Genomic DNA, 12305 nt, shown 5'->3' with positions numbered 1-12305 from the left:
AAAGTCCCTGCACTAGCTGAGGTTTCCTTTTCATCTGAACGGACCTCTGGAGAATTCTGTGGTGCACATGCACCGGGGGAAAAAAAGAAACATCCTGATTCTGCAAATAGGGAAGGAGGAATTCAAGGGAAACGTGTTCTGGCTTGGTGAGAGTTGCTTGACCCTTAAATGCAGTGTGGAAAGGAAGGGGCCAGGGAGAATGTGCACACAGCACCATTGTTTCATCCCCTGTCCTGATTGAAACAAAGCAGGGAACAGATACAGATCTCTAGACACTTCCTTAGGAGGATACCTGGCGGGTCAGCACAGGGTCAGAAAGAGCCCAGCCCAAAATATGCAGGGGACAGAGCCTTAACCATTCAACTCCCTTCTACCTGGGTTTTACTCCTGTTTTCCCCTTCTCTCAGGAATGACTCTGAGTTTAATTCACCCCTGCCTACGAGGCGTTTAAACCCCACTGAGAGCCAGGACCTGGCTCAAGTAATAATAATACCTAGTAGATCTCACAGTGCTTTAGGAGGTCAGTCTCCTAATCCCAATGTATACACGGGGAAACTGAGGCACAGTACAATGAAGTGATTTGCCCAGCCTCCTGGGGAATTAAATGGTACCTAGGCCTCATGCTGGCATTCTGCATTCTGAATTTCACCCTCTGTCCACTTCCTTTTGTTTGTCTGTCCCTCTGTCTTCTTTCTCACTGGGCACCCACCTGGGTCCCCAGCTGCTGCTGCTGTAGTTTGTGGCTCTCAAAGTGTTGTCATGTATTTTCGGAAAGATCTTATTGACCCTTATTTAAAACAGGGGTTGTCAACCCCATGAGTTCAAAAACCATGAGCGTGGCTTTTTACTAAATTTAATTGCAGCAAGGGCGGTTTAGGTTGGACATTAGGAAAAACTTCCTATCTGTCAGGGTGGTGAAGCACTGGAATAAATTCCCTAGGGAGGCTGTGGAATGTCCATCATTGGAGGTTTTTAAGAGCAGGTTGGACAAACACCTGTCAGGGATGGTCTACATCAGGGGTCTCAAACATGCCGCGGAGTTCTTCCTTGTGGCCCATGGAGCTCCCCACACCCCTCCCCCGCCCCCGTTATCTCCTGTGGCCGCCAAACTCCCCTCACCCCCACCCTCCCAAGTTATTTTCTGTGCCTGTTAAGCTCCCCGTGCGCTGCTCCCCAATGTTTGGGGCACCTGCCACCCCCATGCGCCCCCCCTCCCCCTCCGGAGTGTCTCCCGGCACCCACTTGCTGCCTCCTCACTGCCCCAGAGCCTGGGGCCTGCAGCACACCTTGAATCCGCTCCGCTCTGCAGGCTGCCGGCTTCCAGCAGGTCCTAATGTCCCTGTTCACTAGGGCCAGGGCAGGCTGCCCTTCCCTTGCCCTTCTGCCCTAGTCCTGAGCCTCTCTCTTCAGTGAAGTGCTGCCACCCTGGAGTCGCTCGCACCCCACACCCCAACCCCTTGTCTGGAGCCCCCTGCCACATCCCACACACCCCTCCTGCACCCCAACCCCCTGTCCTGAGCCCCCTGCCACACCCCGCACCCCAACCCCTTGCTGCACTTCTCACCCCTCCTGCATCCCTACTCCCTGCCCTGAGCCCCCTGCCTCACCCTGCACCCCGACCCCCTGCCGCACCCCGCACCCCTCCTGCATCTCACACCCCAATTCCCTGCTGCACACCTCCTGCACCTCAACTCCCTGCCCTGAGCCCCCATCACACTCCGCACCCCTCCTGCACCGCCTGGGTGCAGAAAGGGGGCAGAGTTGGGGTGAGGACTTCAGGGAAGGGGTTGGAATGGGGGCAGGGAAGAGGTGGGGCAGGGATGGGGCCTCATGGAAGGAGTGGAGTGGGGGCGGGGCCGGGAGCAGGAAGGGGTGGGTGTCAGTGATGCGGCCCTCAGGCCAATGCACTAGTCCTCATGCGGCCCTCATGGTCATTTGAGTTTGAGACCCCTGGTCTACATAATACTTAGTCCTGCCATGAGTGCAGGGGACTGGACTAGATGACCTCTCGAGGTCCCTTCCAGTCCTACGTTTCTATGAAGTGACAGAGGGAGGAAGAAGGAAATTCTGGGAAGGTTGGGAGAAGTATCAGGTGAGCATCTAAACTCTCTTTTTTGGAGGGAGAGTTCTTCAGCTTGATGTGTGTGTGTCGATTCTTTGCCCGGCCATATTGGGGGTAACTACAGCGAGGAGATACAAGGTCCCTAGCGAGTGCAGGCAGAACATGGAATATTGGGCAAATACAGAGAGGGATGGATCGAAGAGCGTTGAACCTACTTCACCTTCAAACATAATTTCTCCTTCTTGGCCATCACTGCCGGATGCACGACAGTCTGTTGTAGTGTTTCATGAACAATCTATATGCAAACAACAAGGCAAATTCTGCTCTCAGTTACCCAGGCAACTCCACATTAGCTTCACTGGGGCTACACAGGTAGAAGCGAGAGCAGAATTCAGAGCAATGTTCGCGATCTCAAGTAATGCTAAGGGATTTCTGGTCTCATTTACATGGACTCAATAGGGCTGCTCTGGATTTATATCTGTTTAAATGAGATCAGGTTCCAGCCCAAGGAATTATCTTCCCCACACCAAGGAAAGGAGAACAGGCTGCCGAGACATAACAGTGAGTCAGAAACAGATGCTATTCTAATCACTTAGCCCTGTGAAAGACCACTTTTCCTTTCAGCAAGTCTGGTTAATCGCTGTAGAAAATCCCATCTGTTGTTTACTTCCCTGACCTTTGTCTATCTGGCCAGCCTTAGCCTGTGAGCTCCTAGGGGAAGGGACCATCCCTTCTCGTGTGGCTGCAAAGCGCCTTGCTCACTGCTGCAAACAAAGGAGGAATAACCATAGCGATGAATAGAAGTGTGACTGATACACTCCCAGCCAAACTCTGCCCCCTGTCCCAGCTCTGCAGTCTCAGGGAGTTGACCCTTGTTTAAAATATATGGGGATCAAATCTTTCAGCCCTTACTCTGATGGGACTCTCAATGACTCCAGCTGACATCGGCAGGCATTTCCCCAGAGGGCTGCAAGTTTTAGACCCAATATCCTCAAAGGTATTTAGGCACTGAACTCCCACTGAAGTCTGGGAGTTAGGCACCTGAATAGCTCTGAGGATCCAGGCCCAAGGGCCTTCAGCTTGTAAGTCCTCACTTGAAGAGTGTAATTAGTCCCGCAGGAGTCAATGGGAGTGCGAATGGACTTAATCAGGCCTGTGCAAGTGTACAAAGCAGAAAAAAAAATTGCAACAAGGAAGTGTAAAAGATTAAAGTGTGGGGTTTTCTCCGCACCAAATGGAAACCCTGAATGGTCTGAGGCTGTTATTCAGGGAAATGTAAGGGGGGTGCTCATCTCTTTAGCGCCTCCTGCTCTTGTGTGGGACCAAAGTCTTTCCCCCACTCTTGGTGCCCCCTCTAGGTTGTCAACCTCAGTTGGCAGGTCTTCAGTGGCTCAACCCTCTGGGCAGGTCGCTCAGTCAAAATGGCAGAGTCCACCAAGAACTATCTATCTGCCCTCATCAGGGTCTTCACCTCTGGGTCCGTTAAACTCAGCCCTTCTCTCAGGCTTCCAGATGAGCCTTGTCCATTTCTCAGGGCTTACACCACGTTGTCTGTGGCCGTGGGGGAACATGTTATCATGTCCCCTCTCAGTCTTCTCTTGTCCAGACTAAATAAACCCAATTTTTTAAATCTTCCCTCATAGGTCAAGTTTTCTAGACCTTTAATCATTTTTGTTGCTCTTCTCTGGACTTTCTCCAAATCTTTCCTGAAATGTGGCACCCAGAACTGGACGCAATACTCCAGTTGAGGCCTAATCGGCTCGGAGTAGAGCAGAAGAATTACTTCTTGTGTCTTGCTTACAACACGCCTGCTAATACATCCCACTACTCTGGGTTCAAACCCAGGGAGCCTATCTGCAGCTGCCCCATACCTCTCACTTCAATTCATTGCTGCTAATTCCCTGGGCCTCTTCCCAGCTGGCCCCTTTTTCTCCACCCCCGACTTTAGGGGTCAAGTTCTCAGGGTCTTTCTCTCCCAGCTTAAGAAATGCAGCTCGAGCCAAGCTCTGGTTGTCCCTTGAGCTCCTTTGGCCAGAGAGATGCTCCCTTCCTTATAACCTCTGGTCCCAGCCAGGAACTGACCTGCTAAGGTCCTGCCGTGTCTTTTATCTGAGCCTGCTGGGCTCTGATTGGCTGCTTCCGTAAGGCCTCTCTAGGCAGACCTGGAGAACTCACCTTCGCTGCTCCTTCCTGGGGGTGAGGGGGTATAGTAGGGCCCTGGGGCCTCCTGTAGGAAGCCACAAAGGCCTGGTAGACCTTGTCACAGGGCATATGTTAACAGGGTGTTTGTTCCTAGAGAACACTCCAGCATGGAAGGAAGACGGGGATAAACTTCTGTAGCATCTACTGGGAAAAGGGACATTGGCCCAAAAACTCCAAGGTGTTTAGCTTCCTAACTGCCATTGCAATCAATGGGATCGAAGGGCTGCCTAAGCTAGCCAATGGGAGATGATGAACAGTGGGGTGTGTGCTAAGTCCCACCCCTCTCATGGAGATCAGCACCTAAATCCAGCCTGCAGGGAGGCACCTGTGCTAGTGATTCCCAGCTGTGAACCCCCTCCTAGCGCACGGTTTGTGAATTGCAGTGATCTTCTAAGCACCTAGAAGGTAGGTGCTGTGACAGTCAGCGTCACAATGCCTAACTCGTCTTGTGGATCCGGGCCCTAGCCCCTTATTATCTTAAGAACAAAGGTTCTTCACTAGCTCCCATAGGTGTATTTTGTTGTCAGGAATGTGACTGCTTGCTTCCGTGTGTTGGTTTCTGTTGACTGATTACTGAGCTGCAGGGGAAACGCTGTGAAACCGCAGTGCACAGGATGTGATTCCGCAGCGTTGCCAACTCTTGTGATTTGATTGCCAATCTCGTGATATTTTCCTAAAGGGCACGTCTATGATTTCGTAAAATGTCATGATTTGCAAGCCACGCTCATGGTTTTTGAACTCATGGGGTTGACAACCCCTGTTTTAAATAAGGGTCAAAAAGATCTTTCCAAAAATACATGACAACACTTTGAGAGCCACAAACTACAGCAGCAGCAACTGGGGACCCACGTGGGTGCCCAGTGAGAAAGAAGACAGAGGGACAGACAGATGAAAGGAGGTGGTCAGAGGGTGAAATTCAGAATGCGGAGTGCCAGCATGAGGCCTAGGTACCATTCAATTCCCCAGGAGGCTGGGCAAATCACTTCATCGCTCTGTGCCTCAGTTTCCCCATGTATACATTGGGATTAGGAGACTGACCTCCTTTGTAAAGCACTGTGAGATCTACTAGGTATTGTTATTACTTGAGCCAGGTCCTGGCTCTCAGTGGTGTTTAAACGCCTCGTAGGCAGGGGTGAATTAAACTCAGAGTCATTCCTGAGAGAAGAGGAAAGCAGGAGTAAAACCCAGGTAGAAGGGAGTTGAATGGTTAAGGCTATGTTCCCTGCATATTTTGGGCTGGGCTCTTTCTGACCCTGTGCTGACCCGCCAGGTATCCTCCTAAGGAAGTGTCTAGAGATCTGTATCTGTTCCCTGCTTTGTTTCAATCAGAACAGGGGATGAAACAATGGTGCTGTGTGCACATTCTCCCTGGCCCCTTCCTTTCCACACTGCATTTAAGGGTCAAGCAACTCTCACCAAGCCAGAACACGTTTCCCTTGAATTCCTCCTTCCCTATTTGCAGAATCAGGATGTTTCTTTTTTTCCCCCTGGTGCATGTGCACCGCAGAATTCTCCAGAGGTCCGTTCAGATGAAAAGGAAACCTCAGCTAGTGCAGGGACTTTCTCAAGCTTCTAGGGCAGGGGTCGGCAACCTTTCAGAAGTGGTGTGCCGAGTCTTCATTTATTCACTCTCATTTAAGGTTTCACTTGCCAGTCATACATTTTAATATTTTTAGAAGGTCTCTTTCTATAAGTCTATCATATATAACTAAACTATTGTTGTATGTAAAGTAAATAAGGTTTTTAAAATGTTTAAGAAGCTTCATTTAAAATTAAATTAAAATGCAGAGCCCCCCGGACCTGTGGCCAGGACCCAGGCAGTGTGAGTGCCACTGAAAATCAGCTCACCTGCCGCGTTCAGCACCTGTGCCACAGGTTGCCTACCCCTGCTCTAGAGGTTAAAGGTTGCAAATCAACTCTCAGTTCCTGCCCTCTTCCCCTCCCCACCCCCGCAATGAAGAATCTGTACGTTCTTGTGCAACCCAGGGAGAACAACGCTTATCCAGAGCTGCCAAGTTGCTTAACTGCATGGCAATGCTACGGCAGGAGCATCTTGGGAGTGTGCTGGTGGTGGGGAGGGAGAGTGGGGCCTGCTTCTGAGGGTCAATGGGCCAGATCCTGAGCTAGTGTAAACTGAGGTAGCTCTGTGGGCGTCAAGGGCGCTACACAGATTTACACCAGCAGAGGATCTGGCCCAAGGTGACCTGTTTATTCCCCAAGTCATCTCACACCTCCCCTTCTACAGCCAAAATAGCCCCTGCCTCGATCTGTCCTGGGTTGATGGATGTTCTCGCTGTCCATGGATCTGGGGCAGACGTCAGTTCTCACATCATGGACCTCTCCATAGCACTCAGGCGGGTCTGTCACGACGTGGCCTGAGGGAGGTGAACTTGGGTCTAAGGAATCTCTTGAATAGAGTTTGAATTGTTCCTTGAAGGCCAGGGGTAGCGAAGGGAACCTGCACCTCGGCCACTAGACCCATCCCGGGCTGAGTCCCAAAAGGCTCCGTTCTCTCCGTGACGCTATTCAATCTTTCCGCAAGATTCCGTAGCTCCGTTGCCAGCACGAGGCCGATGTGACACAACTCTACTGTGCTTCACAATCTAAGGTAACACCACAGGCGTCCAGCCAGCGAGCAACTGACCGATAGCCGCACCGGGGGAGGAAGAGCTGCTAAAATCAAACAGAGATTGTGCTCGTAGGCAGAAGGAGGCATTTTAAAGGCGCTGCAGCATGCAGGTGACCACTGCTCTAGGACGTCTCCCCACAAACCCTACTTACAGCTCCCCCGTGGAGCACATAGCCCGGTTCCCGCCCCGGAGTGGCGCGCTGGGCAGCAGGGGAGGGGGAGCAGGGGGAGGAGCTCCAGACTGCTGGAGGCCCGATGCGAATGGTCGACGATCTGCGAATGCAGGGAGGGGGAGAGGGAGAGAGAGGAGGGGAGTGATCTGAAGCTGCAGGGGAGAGGAGGGGGGAAGCGGAGGAGGGGCTCTGGCTGCCGGAGTCCCATGCGAGTGGCTCAGTCCGGCTGGCTACCCTGTCAGCCATTCCGCGCTCTGCATGGGGGGGCGGGGAAATGCGGACATTTACAAATTCCCCCCGGACGCTATTTTTAAACTCAAAAAGCCGGACATGTCCGGGAGAATCCAGACGAATGGTAACCCTATACAACTGTATTTCCTCAAATCCTTCAGACAGAGACAAACACCTACAAGATCTGTATTAAGGTTTCTTAAAACTACAGTACCCACCTGGGGAAGTGAGGAAACAGATTGACAGAGCGAGACGGGTACCCAGAAGTCACCTACTGCAGGACAAGCCCAACAAGGAAAATAACAGAACACCACTGGCCATCTGCAGGATGCTTTAGAGACATGACTCACTGCCTGCAATTCAGACCCCGGTCTTTCCTGGATCGTTAGGGATGCCAGGAGCAACTGGGTTCCTGTCTGGCAGAAATTGGGCTTCTTTGCCTTGGAAACCTTCCAAAAATCATGCACAGCTCTGGCCAATGATGAAGTAACTGTATTTGGCTGCAATGTACCACCCGATATCAAATCTTCCATTCCTGAGCAAGCTCGCTGCAAAGTTAACAAAGAAACCTCTTCCAGCTGATCTCTCCACAGCTCCAGTACAGGAAGACAAACCTTTGCATGCTATTCGCTGGTTTAATTCAGGATTTGCTCCTGATTTCTACTATGTCTTCAAGGTCCACTGGCTCACACGACTTCACGGCTAGAAGAACTAGGAAGAAGCGGAGGCAGAGGAGAGGAAAGGCTGTGGTGCAGCAATGTCTGTAATCACAGGACTTGTGTTTGTATGGCCGGCTTATGCAGAGCTAAGCACCACGGTTTTATTCCGCACACTAAGGGCTTGTCTTCACGTACAGCGCCTCTCCCGTCCGCTTAGTTCATCCACCTCCCCGAGAGGTGTCTACCCTGGGGATTTGGTCGGGACAACTATGTTGCTCAGGAGAGTGGATTTTTCACACCTCTGAGCGACGTACTGATACCGATATAGGTCTGTAGTGCAGACCTGGCCTAACTCTTAAATTCTTGTCCCAGCCACCACTGGGTTCCTCATAAAATCTGGGATGTATTCTCAGGACTGTCCTTTGACGGTTCCTAAATCCTGGTCCGGTATCTGGCGGGGATAACCCCTGGGCATTGCAAGGGTCCTTCCATAAGAGAGATCATCTCCCAGCCCACTCCCAGCCTCTTGCTTCCCTGACCTTCCCCGCTGCAGTTTATGTCCTGTTCTAATGACATGATGACCTACCACAAAGTGTTTTTTGGATCACGGTGATGTCCAGAGTTTCAAAAGCACTCGGTTCACACTGTCGAGCCGCTAAGCCTAGCGTCTGCGGTGACACAAGAGAGGACCCAAATTATACTTGCTATCAGTCCTCATGCTCCAGGATATAAACTGATCATCAGCTGAGGTCAAGAAGACCCTTCTACCCATTGTATAGGTTTGCACAATTAAGGGGATGTGAAATGTGATCAGCCCTGTTGCTGGTAGCACGAGGTACAGATTTCATCTTGAACCAAGTCTAATTTAAGTTTTAGCACTAGAAAGCTTTTTATCTGTATTTCTCTTGTAACCATTTCTGGCTTCAATGCCTTGTACTTGCACTCACTTAAAATCCCTCTCTTTGGAGTTAAATAAACTGGTTTTATTCTTTAATCAAAACTAATTCAGTGGCATGGTTAAACTGGGCTGGGTGGTAATTCCAGTTAAAGTAGCAGACTGCTCGATATTATTTCCTTACAGGGAGATGAAGCTAAAATAGCTGATCTGTCCAAAAAAGGGCTGGGCAGTGCAGAATACACTTTTCTGTGCGGGAAATCCAGGACTGGGAGTGTGCGGAGGTCACCCTGCAAGTGGTGGCCAAAGCTGTCAGAAGCCAGGCTATCAGACCACTGGCTGTTTTACTCAGAATGCGGAAGTGATGGGTTCTGGTTTCCAGGGCTGTTCTCAGGGTTTCCTTTCTCAAGAGTTAAAATCAAACACATTTTGTAGAATCTCGCCACACTTTCCGGGTTGGTTTTTCTCTGAACTCTCCTGACACGTGGCTTGTGAAGGCAGCAAAGACAGAATAAATTGCCTGACTTTGCCTCCAAGTTCTAACTTCACTGCTTCCTGGGGAAGAAAGGAACAGTTCTACAGCAGAAGAAAACCCACTTCAAAGTCACCATGATCAGCCTGAGGACAGCTCTCCTGGCCACCTTCCTCCTGGGGGTTTCTTATCAATATGCAACAGGTAAGTAGGAACCTTGATACAGGAGCAGAGGCCAGATCCTGAGCTGGTGTAGACAGGAGTAGTTCCATTGAAATCGGTGGAGCTACATCGATTTACATCAGCCAAGGGTCTAGCCCCAAGTGTCTGGAATGAGGGAGCTGGTGGCCTGCAGCAGAGGTTTTTGGGAGGGTCCTAGAAACCACCTAAGAGAATAATAGTAGACTAGACATAATTCAGCCCGGAACTGAGCAGGTCCAGCTCTCAATGGTGTCAATGGAAATTGCACCCACTTATGGCAGGGGCTGAATATAACATTAAGATTTTATTCCTTCCTCCTTCATTAATGAGATTTGCATGTCAATAGGATCTGTGTTTAAGGGTTCATCTTCTCTTGCCGCTAGACCCCCATTTGATTGCCATAATCCTCTTGTGACCTTATGATCATTTCCAGGGCAAGTAATTGTGACACGACAGACACAGGATTCTGACTTCAGGTGGGGGTTACGTAGCAGCAGAGAGCAAGCTTTTAGGAAACAAAAATCTGTTTTCATGGAAGTGCCCTTAAGTACTAGAGAATAAAGGGAGGGAAAGCCAGAATAATACATTTCAGCAAATTTGTTTCTAATTACTCTAATGTACTGGCTACTATGTATTTGTACCATTGCCCCCTACAGGATGGAATTAGTATTATTCAACTGTGTGTCATGTGTCCTATAGGGCTAACAGTTAATGGAGAGTTCCCTTTAGTGTAAGTGGTAAAAGGCTGGGCTGTTTTGAATCAGGAGAATCTGACCCACATTTTCCAAGGTGACAAATCAGTTTGGGTAGCTGAAGTTCTGGGTACACAAAGGGAGACATTTTCCAGGGGTCTAGTTTTCAGATGGTGGATGCTCAGCACATTCTGAAAAGCAGCCTCTTGAAGGAATCTCAAGCTGTGCACCCAAAACTGGAGACACCTGAAATGATTAGCCCCTTTGGAGAACCATGGGCAGAGCTGAGCTCAAGCCCAGTGTAGCTGTGAAATTCATTGTAGCCATAGTGCGTCTCAGAATGATGCCAGTGAACTACCAGGTGGCCCAGGTGTGTTCCCATACGCAGCTTTGCCATCAACTTTAACGTGTCCTTTCAGATTCAGGTCTCCAATACAGTAGCCAAAATGGACAGAGATTCTTAAACTTAACTGCATCTTAGCTTGGGAATTCCCACTCCTGTGGAGACAATGTCAGCCACACTTTTCACAGTTTTAATGTAGTTTTTCTGAGGTGACTAAAAAGGAGAACAGAGCCCCTGAGAAATCCCAATACCAGTCAGTTCTAATGCAATGGCTTTGGGATTAACGAACTCTCTCTTTCACAGCCCTATCAGCTACTCCCGTGGAGTGTTGCTTTAATTACGTGACTGGAGCCATTCAGCTTTCTAAACTGGTGGATTTCTACAATACCCCCCGCGAGTGTCACTTACCAGCTGTTGTGTAAGTAGAGACTATTCCCTCCAGGGCTGATTGTCCTCCTACCCTGTTACAGTGCACCTCACTGGCAAGCCAGAGAAGGTGTCCGCCTGAGATACCAGCTGTCACAACAGGTTACAGAGACCACAGGGTCCCGTTAAGCTCTTGTATATGGGAGGTTTTCTTTATAAAGAGAGTAACACTGGGTAAGCTCCAGAAGTGAGAAGTATCGTTAATCTTGCTGCAGGGTATTATTGAAACCAATAGCCTAGCGACACTCAAGAGGATGAGCTATCTATATGGATGGTCTAGCACTTATTAATTATAATTTGTATAATAATTGCATGTAAAGTCCCCAGTCTTGATCAGGGCCCCGATGCGCCAGGTGCTGTAGATACGTATATAAAGTAAAGTCCCTGCTCCAAAGAGATTACAATCTAAATTGACAAGACAGACAAGGGCGTGGGAAACTGATGCAAGGAAAGGGAAGGGGAAGATGTTTGCAAATAAAAATACAAAGGTGGCCCTTTTTAATGAGCTCTCTTGTTTTCCATTTGCAGGTTGGAGACGGTTGCTGGCCGCGAGGTCTGTGCTGACCCCTCAAAGCCTTGGGTGAAGAGGGCAATCAGGGTCTTGGAGGCAAAGAGGAAACAAACCTCACTTTCTGAGAACCACAGATAAACACTCCACCCCAGAGCCACGCCAGACCCAACTGCCTCCGGTTGTCTCTGCACATTTCCTGTCTTCATTCCACATACCTCACTGGACTGTTCTTGTTTCAGCACTGACAGACAGACAGCTCAGTCCTGACAGTGAGCGAGCTCTGTGCACTTACAGAAGGACTGACACACTGTGCACTACAGCCAAAGACATTGTGTTTCAGACTGTAAGTGTCCTTGCAAGAACACCCATAAGCTGTAACAGACGCATATATAATAAAGCTTCATTGCTACATTGCAAGCGTTTGTGATTGTTCCTGCTCCTCCCGGGTTAGCATTAACGGCTCGTCGGGCTACACTTTGCAGATTCATTGAAAGAGCCACAATCAGGAAGCCTCATTATAAGTGGGTGGGGGAGGAGGGCGAAGCTCCTTTCTGTCGACCTCCCAGCTCCAGCTGTAGGGGGCAGTGCTGCAGCTCATTGAACTCGTGTAGAGCCCATGAGGCCAGTAGAGGGCAGGCCACCACCCAATCAAAGGCAATTCCTCATGGCACGACATACATGTGCCCTGGGCAACCGGCTCCCCTACCAAAGAGGTGTTTGATGAAGGGAAGGTACAGCTCAGTGAAATGCTGCCCGGCCTCCAGCTTCTCATCTCTGGCACCTACCTTCAAACAGGGTGACGCAGAGTG

At 49.9% G+C, this 12305-nt stretch overlaps 1 protein-coding gene across 1 annotated transcript; it reads left to right on the top strand.

Moving 5' to 3' along the window:
- Positions 1-4570: 4570 nt before the first annotated feature.
- Positions 4571-11907, top strand: LOC128848937 (C-C motif chemokine 17-like). Its single transcript, XM_054049235.1, has 4 exons — positions 4571-4669; positions 9389-9527; positions 10863-10977; positions 11514-11907. The coding sequence occupies exons 2-4, from the start codon at positions 9461-9463 to the stop codon at positions 11632-11634; spliced, it is 303 nt and encodes a 100-aa protein (XP_053905210.1). The 5' UTR covers positions 4571-4669; positions 9389-9460; the 3' UTR covers positions 11635-11907.
- Positions 11908-12305: the final 398 nt, after the last annotated feature.

The sequence above is a fragment of the Malaclemys terrapin genome, chromosome 14 (genome assembly GCF_027887155.1).
Source record: "Malaclemys terrapin pileata isolate rMalTer1 chromosome 14, rMalTer1.hap1, whole genome shotgun sequence".
NCBI classification, from domain to species: Eukaryota; Metazoa; Chordata; order Testudines; family Emydidae; genus Malaclemys; species Malaclemys terrapin.
Note: the sequence above shows the minus strand (reverse complement) of the source record. Positions and strands in the feature narration are given on the sequence as shown.

Excerpts from the sequence above, each read along its gene's own strand:
- LOC128848937 (XM_054049235.1), top strand. The coding sequence starts at position 9,461 with ATGATCAGCCTGAGGACAGCTCTCCTGGCCACCTTCCTCCTGGGGGTT. Across the intron at positions 9,528-10,862 it reads TTCTTATCAATATGCAACAG|CCCTATCAGCTACTCCCGTG; the intron begins GTAAGTAGGAAC and ends TCTCTTTCACAG. Across the intron at positions 10,978-11,513 it reads TGTCACTTACCAGCTGTTGT|GTTGGAGACGGTTGCTGGCC; the intron begins GTAAGTAGAGAC and ends TTCCATTTGCAG.